This window comes from Danio aesculapii, chromosome 13 (assembly GCF_903798145.1).
Source record: "Danio aesculapii chromosome 13, fDanAes4.1, whole genome shotgun sequence".
Taxonomy (NCBI): Eukaryota; Metazoa; Chordata; class Actinopteri; order Cypriniformes; family Danionidae; genus Danio; species Danio aesculapii.
In genome coordinates, this window is record NC_079447.1 from 10,689,361 (window position 1) to 10,702,358 (window position 12,998).

Sequence of the window (12,998 nt, forward strand, 5' to 3'; positions counted from 1 at the left end):
AAGCCCTCTGGTGTGTGCATTCGGTCTCCCTCAGTGTCTGTCATCCATCCTGCTCCGAAGAAGGAATATCTGCTCAACCTTACAACAGTCACATCCCCTTTGTTATCCTTATCTGCTCCTCTGCTGTAATAAACATCTTTCATTATATACTCACCTAACTTGTCCGTCTGCTTCCATAACAGAAGACCGGACCTACACCAATACAGCATGAGCACTCCCGATCCCATTCAGGAGTTGGTGGACTCCCTGAAGAGAGTTTTAATGCCAGCTACTCCACTTCCCGAAGCACCACCAGCACCGAGCACTTCTTCACCGTCCACCCACTCATCCAGTCCCATGGCTCGACCAGCGCCCTACTCTGGCGGGGCGGAGGAGTGCAATGGCTTTCTATTACAATGTTCTCTGATATTCACAATGCAACCAGATTTATACCCCACTGATCGGTCCAAAATTGCATTCATCATCTCCCTTCTCTCTGGGTCGGCTCTCCGGTGGGCTGAGACCATCTGGCAGCAAGCTGGGCCGGTAACCAATTCCATTCATAACTTTACCACATATTTCAAGGAGGTCTTTGGTCGCGCAGATGGAGAAGTAGCAGCCGGAGAACAATTGTATCATCTGAAGCAGGGAGCCATGTCCACCCAGGACTATGCGCTCCGGTTTCGTACTCTGGCTGCTGCTAGTGGATGGAATGAGCGATCTCTCCTAACCACTTACCGGCTCGGATTGGAGCCCAACCTGAGGTTACAGCTGGCAGCCCTCGACGATACCATGGGGTTGGAAAAATTCATCCAACACTCACTTCGATGTTCTGATCGTCTGAAGGTCTACCAGCATGATCTCCCATCAAACTCACAAGCACTCCTTCGTCCGCCAGAGCCAGTCGTCCCTCCAGAACCAGAACCTATGATCGTCGAATCTGGTAGACTTACGATTACTGAGCGACAGAGGAGGCTGACCCGGGGTCTGTGTATGTACTGTGGTGCCGAAGGACATGTCAGGCTGGACTGTCCCATTCGTCCAGTACGTTCATTGGTGAGTGTGTTCAGTTCTCCCGTTGAAAAAATGCACCCTCTCACCACCAATGTTCAGTTAACTGCCCATTCTGTCTCTATTTCAGTCACGGCCCTCATCGACTCCGGGTCAGCCGGAAATTTCATCTCGCACGCCCTCTGTCGCCGCCTCCAGCTCCACACCGAAGCCTCGACGTACGTCTACCAGATTCAACCTATAACCACCGATATCCATTCCCAGGCACGTATCCATCGTAAATGTGAACCCGTCACCCTCAGAGTAGGATTACTTCATAAGGAAGAAATTCAATTTCTGGTTCTGGAGGGAGCATCAATGGACATCATCCTAGGGCGCCCGTGGCTGGTGAAGCACGATCCCATCCTCTCTTGGGGCACCGGAGAAATCAAAAAATGGGGTAAAGAATGCGTCTCCAGCTGTTTTCCCGACCTACCCTTGCAGATCCAGAAACCCATAAATGTCTACGTCACGTCTGTCGAAAGTCCAGTTGAGAAACGATCCATCCAGATCCCGAAGATCTACTCCTCATACGAGGACGTATTTTGCCCCAAGAGAGCTTCCCAGCTACCTCCACATCGGCCATGGGACTGCGCCATTGACCTGCTTCCTGATGCTCCTATGCCCAGAGGTAGGATCTACCCGTTGTCCCTTCCAGAAACTAAGGCCATGGAGGAGTACATTCAGGAGGCTCTGAGTCAGGGGTATATTCGCCAGTCCACGTCACCCGCAGCCTCAAGCTTCTTCTTCGTGGCCAAGAGGGACGGAGGGCTGCGGCCATGTATTGATTATCGAGTCCTGAACCAAGGAACCATCAAATTCAGATACCCACTTCCTCTCGTCCCTGCGGCCCTGGAACAACTCCGATCCGCCAGGATATTCACTAAGTTGGACCTCCGCAGCGCCTACAATCTGGTACGAATACGCGAGGGGGACGAATGGAAGACGGCGTTTGTGACCCCTACTGGACACTACGAATATCTGGTCATGCCCTATGGTCTGGTCAACGCCCCCTCCGTATTCCAGAACTTCATACACGAAGTCCTCCGGGAGTTCCTCCATATCTCCGTCATTGTCTATATTGATGATATCCTGATTTACTCCCGGAGTGAGGCCGAACATCGCCACCACGTTGCGGAGGTCCTACAAACCCTACGGAACCATAAACTGTACCTCAAGGCTGAGAAGTGCTCATTTCACTTACCATCTGTCCAGTTCCTCGGATACATCATTGACCGAAAAGGGGTTCGCATGGACGAGGGGAAGGTCACTTCCGTCATCTCCTGGCCTGAACCAAAAACCATCAAAGAACTCCAACGATTCCTAGGGTTTGCCAATTTCTATCGCCGTTTCATCAACAACTACAGTCTTATCACCGCTCCACTTACCAACCTCCTAAAGAATCAACCCAAAACACTATCCTGGTCACCCGAAGCGGCCGCAGCCTTCCAAAGACTCAAGAAGTCCTTCACGCAGGCTCCACTCCTGACTCACCCCAATCCCGACTTACCTTTCGTGGTCGAGGTGGATGCATCGACCACCGGAGTAGGAGCCATCTTGTCCCAGCTCCATGGTAATCCCTCACTACTCCATCCATGCGCCTACTTCTCCCGTAAGCTCAGCCCGGCGGAAAAGAACTATGACATCGGGAACCGTGAACTTCTAGCCATCAAGCTCGCCCTGGAGGAGTGGCGACACTGGTTGGAGGGAGCTAAACACCCATTCCAGGTGATTACCGACCATAAAAACTTACAGTACCTTAAAGAAGCGAAAAGACTCTGTCCTCGTCAAGCCCGGTGGTCCTTATTCTTCTCCAGATTTCAGTTCTCCATATCATATCGACCAGGATCCAAGAACATCCGGGCGGATGCACTCTCCAGAATCCATGACCAACAGGAAACAAGTGAGACCCCGGCCAACATTCTCCCAGATCAGATCACTGTCTGTCCCATCACCTGGTCTGCTCCAACAGTTGTCGCCACCCCAGAGTCCAGAACTCCGCCGGGCTGTCCCCCCAATAGACGATTCATCCCTGAAAATCAACGGGTAGATCTCATTCACTCCAGTCATACCTCTCTGGGCACAGGGCATCCCGGGGCCAACAACACCCTCTCGCTGCTATCCCAACGCTTCTGGTGGCCGAACATGGCGAGGGATGTGAGGAGATACATCCAAGGCTGTAGAGAATGTGCCATGTCAAAGAGTCCTCGTCATCTACCTGCAGGAAAACTCCATCCCTTGCCCATCCCAAACCGCCCCTGGTCACACCTAGGAGTTGACTTCATGACAGACCTCCCATCGTCTGAAGGTAATACTTGCATTTTAGTCATTGTAGATCGATTCTCCAAATTCTGTCGTCTGATTGCTCTGAAGGGTCTACCCACAGCCCTAGAAACTGCTGAAAACCTATTTAACCATGTCTTTCGATGTTTTGGGCTACCTGAAGACATAGTCTCGGACCGAGGACCCCAATTCATCTCCAGACTATGGAAAGCCTTTTTTAGACTCCTAGGTGTGACCGTCAGCCTCTCGTCTGGCTATCACCCACAGACCAACGGCCAGACTGAGAGGAAAATTCAAGAAGTGGGGCGGTTCCTCAGGACCTTCTGTCACGGTCATCAGAACTCCTGGAGCCAGTTTCTGGGCTGGGCGGAATACGCCCAGAATTCCCTGCGGCAACCTACCACCGGACTTACGCCATTCCAGTGTATTCTGGGCTTCCAACCTCCACTCTTTCCCTGGGATGGCGAACCTTCTGACGTCCCCGCAGTGGATTACTGGTTCCGGGAGAGCGAGAGGGTCTGGGACGATGCTCATCACCATCTTCAGAGGGCAGTTCGCCGAGCCAAGGAGGTGTCAGACAAGAAGAGGATTCCTTGACCTGCCTATGCTCCGGGGCAGAAAGTTTGGCTCTCCACCAGAGACATCCGCTTGCGACTGCCCTCCCGAAAACTTAGTCCCAGATTTGTTGGTCCCTTCACCATCCTGGAACAGGTCAACCCAGTCACCTATAAGTTACAGCTACCACCACAATACAGAATTCACCCCACATTCCACGTGTCACTCCTCAAACCCTTTCACGACCCTCTGATTCCCTCCACAGAGCCTGGCCATGAAGAGGAACCCCCTCTCCCACTGATTTCAGAAGAAGGGTCCATATACAAGGTCAAGGACATTCTACGGTCCCGACGTCGTGGTGGTCATCTGGAATACCTCGTAGACTGGGAAGGATACGGTCCAGAAGAGAGGTCATGGGTCCCCAGATCCGATATATTAGATCCCGCACTCATGGAGGAGTTCCACTCCAATCACCCCGAGTTCCCAGCACCTCGTGGACGAGGTAGACCACCACGGCGTCGATGGTCTAGGCCCTCAGGAGCGGGCCCTGGGGAGGGGGGGTAATGTCACGGATTGGCCAGGCTCTTCCACCAGCATCACGCAACGATCACCGTCACCTGAGTATTAACCACGCACAGCTGCACCCAATCACTTCCATTCACTATATAAGCACACACCTCACTTCAGTCAGTGTCCGGTCTCGTTCCCACGAAGCGGACTCATAGCGAGTACCTCCTGGTAGTCACTATCACATTGATCTAATCTCTTGAACTTACCTGCTCTCTGTTTTGTTCCAGTCTGTCCAGTGTTCCCGGTGTCCTATCTGTATTGAGTGTGTCTTCAGTCTGTCTTCCCCGCAAGCCCTCTGGTGTGTGCATTCGGTCTCCCTCAGTGTCTGTCATCCATCCTGCTCCGAAGAAGGAATATCTGCTCAACCTTACAACAGTCACATCCCCTTTGTTATCCTTATCTGCTCCTCTGCTGTAATAAACATCTTTCATTATATACTCACCTAACTTGTCCGTCTGCTTCCATAACAGTATGACTACAATGAGCTTTGAGGACTGCATCTATGCATCTCTGCAATGACTCAAATAAGCAAAGAAAGCATTCTTGCTGGACTCCCAGAGTTCATCAAGATTATTTGGATTTATCTTACAGGCCTACTCCTTCATCTTACCTCAAACATGCTCAATAATGTTTATGTCTGGTGACTGGCCAATCCTGGAGCACCTTGACCTTATGCAACCTGTTGCTTTTTATTGTATGTGAAACAACAGTTCAGACATACTAAACCATGACAGAACTGTTATCTTTAAGTTAATTATTCTTAAAATAGTTGCTTTCCTTTGGGAGTTACTTGCTTTTGAGAGTGCTTATGTGTGACGTGTGTTACGTCTGTTATGTGACGTGATCTTTAAATAGCTCATGCTGCAGAAAAATGTGAAGCATGCAGTTAAGCCTAAATTCATCTTTGCCAAAGCAAATTACAGAACACACTTTTTTTAGTCTGTGATATGTAATCCTGTGTTACAAAATGATGTACAGTGTATGTGACGTCACTTGAAAAAACACTGAGCTCTTTGTGTGAATTTGTACTTTTGTAATGGCATGTCAAATCCGCCCGTCAATTTAGGCTAATCTCTCAATATAAGCTTTTCTTTTTCATAAATCAGAATTAGTTCCCCTGGCTTGTCCCAAAGTCTCCCACAGCAGATATAACAGTGGAGATCTCAATAATGAAAGTAGTATTTCAGCAACAGACTTCGACTGCAAATATGGCTGGTGTAATGAAGACATTTTACCACATAGCGGCTTTCAGCTGGTATGCCTTTATAATTCAGTGTATTTATGCAAAAGATGTTTCAGATCTGCCGCCTGGGATTTTTGTTTATGGTGGACCCTGGAAATACCTCACATTTTTAAACCTGGTAAGATGCTATGCATGTTTTTGTTCTGTTTTTGTGTTGGAAAAGACAGCTTGCTTTGTAAACTGGGGTTTGTCAGGTCTTACAGATGGTGTTTTTTGGACTGGCGTCTGTGAATGACCTTCAGCCTGTGGGGAAAGGCTCAAAGATGTCTCTTCTCTGCCTCTCCAAGGACTTGCTGTTTTCCGTCTTTGTGTTTCCAGTGGGAATGGTGAGTGTGGGTATTTACTGTGAAAATATTTCATTGATTAAAAAAAAAAAACGGCAATCAAAAAACGATGCCATTGGACTAGAATTCTAAACTTTTATTTGATGAATGTTTGATTTGATTAAGTTCATGTGTCTACAAGTGCTGAAACTCAAATATGTTTAGGATCATTAATGTTTGAGGATTTAAAGTTTGCACATTGTACATGTGGCATGTTCTTGAAAATTTTTCAAACACTTATAAAATAGCTTTAACATAGGTTACACTGTAACAAAATGCTTGTTGCCTTAATTTTTTAAGCTGAATTAAATTAACCTTATGAATCCTTTGAACTTATATTGTGTTCAACTGACTTAAACAGTTTGCGTAGTTTAAAAAACTAGATTGGAACATGATTAACTTAGTTTAATAAGTTACAATGAACTAAAAACATATGTTGTCATGACTAATTGGTCATATACATTTTTACTGTGTAGCTCACCATTCTGGGTTCTGTTTAATTTTTTTATAGTGTGAAAAGCATTTGAATAATTTTAACAACCTTTTGTAAATACACTCATCGGCCACTTTATTAGGTACACTTTACTAATATCTGGTTAGACCCCGTTTTGCCTTCAGAACTGCCTTAATCCCTTATGGCATAGATTCAACAAGCTTCTAAAAATATTCCTGAGATTTTGGTCCATGTTGACATGATAGCATCACACAGTTGCTGCAGATTTGTCAGCTGCACATCCATGATGCAAATCTACCGTTCCACCACATCCCAAAAGTGCTCTATTGGATTGAGCTCTGGTGACTGTGGAGGCCAGTTGAGTACAGTGAACTCATTGTCATGTTCAAGCAATCAGTCTGAGATAATTCATGCTTTATGACATGGTGCGTTATCCTCCTGGAAGTAGCCATCAGAAGATGGGTAGACTGTGGTCATAAAGGGATGGACATGGTCAGCAACAATACTCAGGTAGGCTGTGGTGTTGACACGATGCTCAACTAATGGGCCCAAAGTGTACCAAGAAAATAACCCTCACACCATTACACCACCACCACCAGCCTGAACCGTTGATACAAGGCAGGATGGATCCATGCATTCATGTTATTGACACCAAATTCTGACCCTACAATTCAAATGTCGCAGCAGAAATCGAGACTCATCAGATCAGGCAACATTTTTCCAATCTTCTATTGTCCAATTTTGGTGATCCTGTGTGATTTGTAGCCTCAGTTTCCTGTTCTTGGCTGACAGGAGTGGCATGTACATGTGGCATGTTCTTGAAAAAATTTCAAACACTCTTAAAATAGGTTTAACATGGGTTACCATTCTGGATTTCATAATGAACATTTCAGCGAAAATTCAATTTCATTATTTTTAATGAGTTTGAAAAGCATTTTAATAATTTTAACAACTCCGTTATATATATTTTCTATGTACAGTATATACTCCTTTTGTGAAAATTTACCATGGATATTAACGGTCCCTAATCAAACTGTCGGTATCAATAAAAATGTATATTCATTATTATTATTATATGATAATTATATAATTAATTTAATAATAATAATAGTATAATGTATATACATGTATTTTGGTGCATGGGCACTACAGTGTATGTAAAGAAAGAAAGAAAAAGAAAAGAAACAAGGTCGATAGAAATAAAAATCATCAATAGAAATCTAAATAAATCAATCAAAATTAGAAGTAATCAAAATTAATTGTAGGAATATGTGTGTAGTCCCAATGTGCGCAGACCTACAAAAAACGAGTGTTTTGTGGGAGAGCAGAATAAAAGAATGTGAGATTAATAAAACTTTTAAAAATATATATTAATAACAATGTCATTAAATAAAAGGATGAGAACCTGCTACAAATGCATTTGTTACTCACTGATACATGCCTATGTATTGCACAATGTTTAGTTTCAACAGAATGGGTTGAAAGGAAATGATGTTTTGAAATAATGACAGTACGCCATCTATTGGTTATTACTGGTAATAACATAATTTTAAAGTATTAATGATTACAATAAATGTTTGACATTATAAATAGTCTAATTAACTTTAATTATTAAGTTGTTTTTTGTCTTAAGTTTGTAGTGCTGCTGTTTTGGCTGATTTTCGCCTATGACCGACAGCTGGTCTATCCCGCTTCAATAGACAACTTCTTCCCTCCATGGCTGAATCATGCTATGGTTTGTACTCTATACATGATAAGTTTTTTTTATGTCAATTAAATGATCAAATAGATAGATTTTTTTAAGATCTGTTTGCTAAACCAGTCACATTGTACATGTTTGATTCACAGCACACACTTGTTCTGCCAATCTTGTTTGGTGAGCTCCTGCTGGAGCCTCATGTCTTCCCCAAAACTAAAAATGGTTTAGCGGCTTTAGGAGTGGTTGGTCTCGCTTATTTAGGATGGTGAGTATGATTTGTGCTCCTTCTGTAATCTGTGTATGACAGAGCCAGTTATGTGTTTTTATAGATTTTTTTATTTTTCAAAATATGATATCATAAAAATGTGTTATTCATAATACAGTAGTTCTCAAACAATAGTTAAACAAAGTCATTCCGCTGTGGTGACCCCTGATTAATAATGGGACACAGCCGAAAAGAAAATGAATATATATATATATATATATATATATATATATATATATATATATATATATATATATATATATATATATATATATATATATATATATATATATATATATATATGTATATATATGTATATATATAAATATATGTATAAATATATGTATATATATATATATATATGTATATATATATATATATATGTATATATATATATATACATATATATATATATATATATATATATATATATATATATATATATATATATATATATATATATATATAAATAAATATATGTATATATAAATATATGTATATATAAATATATGTATATATAAATATATGTATGTATGTATATATATGTATGTATATATATATATATATATATATATATATATATATATATATATATATATATATATATATATATATATATAATATAAATATATAAATATAACTCTTTCTTAAATACAATACAGCTACAAAAGAACATCAACACTTTTGTTGCTGATCATTTTTAGTGTCTTACAGTCAGAATGTTGTTGATGTTGTTTCTTGATATTCTTGATAAAAATTCTGCATTATTCTTTTTTATTATACTGAGTAATATGAATTGATTACATGTACTATATGTTTTAGGTTAGTTGCATAATAACAATGACATAACTAGACACAGATGTCACACAGGATATTTTAAATCAGATACTTTAAAAGGAGAAATTAAGAAAAAAATGCACAGTTTATGTGAACTCTGCATGCTGAAGTCAGAAGTGATACATTTAAAACCTTTAAGTGTATTCATTTAACTTTTTCGGGGCTTTTAAGGAAGAGCTTTTCCTTTTTCTAGTTAATATTTTCTGTTAGAAAATCCCACAAAACCCCCCTATGAAATCATGAGAATGTACTTTCAGCTCTGAATCTATAGCATATCACAAATATTTTTCCTGGAATCATTTTATTTTTCCATAATTTCACATTCTGAGGGGAGAAACTATGAACAAAACAAGTTGTCATGCTAGAAGAGCCTTTTCATTAAATTTGAAAAGTTTTATAAGGAGCTTAAAAGGGGGAAAAGTTAACAAGAACTTGAGGGTTAAGTGCCAAAACCGAGTGAATTAATTAATTGTTTTACCCAATTCACATAGCAAGACAGTATTATTAATGCCAAAAAACATCTAACATGTTAAACCTGCTAGTTCTAAAGGTTTGAGTTCTGCATCTGTGCCTGAGACGTCAAAATCCTGGATCACTAATTCACCACTTGTGAAACTTTGATATATATTATTCTACAATGGATCATGCACGTTTTCATTTCATTCAATATATATATATTAGTTACATACTACAAAAAACAAACTAATCTGCTTCAGCAGTATAAGCAGCAGTAATTAAGCACAGATATAACTTCATGATGTTCAGTTAACCTAATAGATGCTGAATGACTGAAATATACCCAAGTGAAATACTACACTACAATATCACGGTTCGCTGGTAAGTTAAAAATAAATAATTACCTTAAAGGATTTACTGTCCTATGAGTTCTAATGTGCCCTTAATGTCAAGTTAATCGTTAATTAGTGTGTTTCTGCTTAATTGAGTTCAGGCATAATTTTGGGAAAGTTAGTTATCAATTACTGGTGTGTTTATCTACTGTCTCTTGAGGAGTTTGAGTTCAGTGGTCCATGAGATAAAAAAAAAAGAAAATATTTGTAAGATTGTTGGTATCACTTTAATTTAAGGTGACAGTTAAACATGTTCCTTATAGTAATTTCAATGAATCATGCATAATTACATGTAACTAACCCTAAACCTTAAACTAAACCCTAAAGTACATGTAATTAATTAATTAATATTACTCAGTTGTTAAATGAATAGTTACACTGTAAAACGTCACTGTAAAGAAACGTGTATCCAGATTTTTCTGTATTTTCTCAGCAAAATATTGCCGTAGTTTTTGATCAAAGTGTTACAAACTCTAAACCTGACACGGCTCCACAATACATGATAGACCTGTAACAATAAATTCAATAAATAAATTAAATTAAATATGACACCTCTAGGTTTAATGAGGAGTCTCATTAGATTAGATTAGATTAGATTCAATTTAATGTCATCACACATGTACAAGTGCAAGGCTACGAAATCATCTTCTATTCTACAAAAAAAAAAAACACAAAAAGCAAAGACCATTGACCAGGAATAATGTAAAGTCTAATTTATTTAACATATTTAGGTTTAAAAGAGAACCCATAAGTACAAATAAGTATCATCACATAATTTTAGGAAATATATGAAAAAAATCCCTGTAAAATCCAGGAGGAACTGATTTATTCTCAACTAATGAAAAATTCCAGACCGTTAGATTAAAGTATTGCGCCTTTCTTCTGCTTTAGGGTGATCTGGGTGTATTGTACAGTGGGAATCTGGGTTTATCCTTTACTGGGGCTCTTCAGCCACTCAGGATTGGCCATCTTCTTCTTCCATAACATGCTTGTTGTAACACTGCTGTTTTTACTGGGACAAGCCTTGAACTATAAAATTTGGGGTGAGTCTTATTTTCATAATAATATATGTTTATCTTTTGACATATCTGAGAATGATGACGATGCTGCTTTATATAAATGCTTCCTCATGCCAAAAATGAATATTTTTATATCTTTTTACTCTCACAGGGAAAAAACATCTGAAATGTCCAAGCTCACGATGAGTCAGACGGAAGTGCTTTAGAGATCAAACTTGACATGTGTTTTACTGTAAATATCTTCAGGTGCATGTCTGATGTGAATATCTGATGTGAACCAGTTACTGGTGATCTGAAAATGCATCTATACACTGTTAAGAATGCTGGGCTACACACAATCGATTAGTGAAAACAACATGAAGGAATTATGTTAGCTCATGAATTTTTATTAATTTAAGTGGATTGAACATAAAGCAGTTACGTTGTCCCAAAAAAAAGCTCAAGAATTGTGTTGTTTCAGCTCATTTTAAATAAGTAGTTTGGTCACACTTTATTTTGATGGTCCGTTTGTAGAATTTAAGTTACATTGCATCTACATGCCAACTAATTCTCATTAGATTATAGGTAGACTGTTAGGTTGGGGTTGGAGTTAGGGTTTAGAGTTAGTGTTAGTGTAAGTTAACATGTACTTGCAAAGTCTCTTATAGTCAGTTAAATGTCTGTTGAAGGAGCAGAATCAACAGATATTAAGCAGACAGTCTACTTATACTCAAATGAACCATCAAAATAAAGTGTTACCGTAGTTTGAACAAACAGCAAATCTAATTTTTTGAAATCACATTTATATGATCTGAATAATATATATACATATTATTTATACACCTTTTTGTATATTATTTTCAGAAACCATTCCACTTCTGCTAATATAAATCTACATTGTGCATCTTTACAACTGATAATGAAACTGATGTTCTCTAACATTTATTGAACTTGTTTAATACCATCAAAAGGTGTTATCTTTTTATCTCTTTCATATTTTTCTGACTATAATAATGTCTATCATACATTTTTTACCATGATTTACAGAAGACACACACTTAAAAGTGATTTATTATAACACTATTGTTATATTTGTTATATTGTTAACCCCCAAAGGTTGTTGACATTAAAATACCCCCATATTACTGATTACTTGCCATTTTACATTTTTCATACTTTACCAATATCCTTCAGACCACAAGGTTTTACCATTTGCCACACTGTAAACATTTTAAGCCAGTACAAAAACAACAACAACAAAACATATCCTATATTTCCTTTTGCTTTTTCTTGTTCACTCAGCTTTTGAAAACATCAGCTGCACTGACCTAAAATTATTAGTCAGTAATACAAAATTTTTTTAGTTGGGTTAACATAAGATTTTTCGTTTTCTGGAGAGATGAACTACTCTGTAACAAAACTTTTTAAGCTGAACATTTTTTTGTCTGCAGAACTGGAATGCCTGAAGTTAAGTGAACAAAAAAAAACATAATCCTTATTTCCTTTTGTTTTTTCTTGTGTACTCAACTTTTGAAAACATCAGTTGCACTGACCTAAATTGTCTGAAGCTGAATGATTATACGAAATAATGTTATGAGAACAAACAAACATAGTTTACTTGAAAAAAAATTAAAAATGAAACAGAGAAAAATGCTAACAAAACATTTATTAGACAGAATTATAAACAGGACAGCAGGCAAAACAACAAGGATCAAAACATGGCAGGACAAACGGGAAAATGCTTTGTAATGCTTCACAGGGGAAAACAAGACTCAGCAACGAGTCTGTGTAAATGAGCTGTTTAAAAAAACAAGTCATTTCAATTTTTTTTTAAGTTGGATTTTTAACAGTTCAGAAAGTAGTGTTTAACATTTTGTATCATCACTTATTCTTT

At 39.2% G+C, this 12,998-nt stretch overlaps 1 protein-coding gene across 1 annotated transcript; it reads left to right on the plus strand.

The window, feature by feature from the left end:
• The first annotated feature begins 4,428 nt into the window (after nt 1–4,428).
• LOC130240085 (androgen-dependent TFPI-regulating protein) lies at nt 4,429–12,998 on the plus strand. The gene is made up of 6 exons (XM_056471499.1): nt 4,429–5,798; nt 5,875–6,006; nt 8,091–8,192; nt 8,306–8,421; nt 10,998–11,149; nt 11,277–12,998. The coding sequence occupies exons 1-6, from the start codon at nt 5,607–5,609 to the stop codon at nt 11,309–11,311; spliced, it is 729 nt and encodes a 242-aa protein (XP_056327474.1). The 5' UTR covers nt 4,429–5,606; the 3' UTR covers nt 11,312–12,998.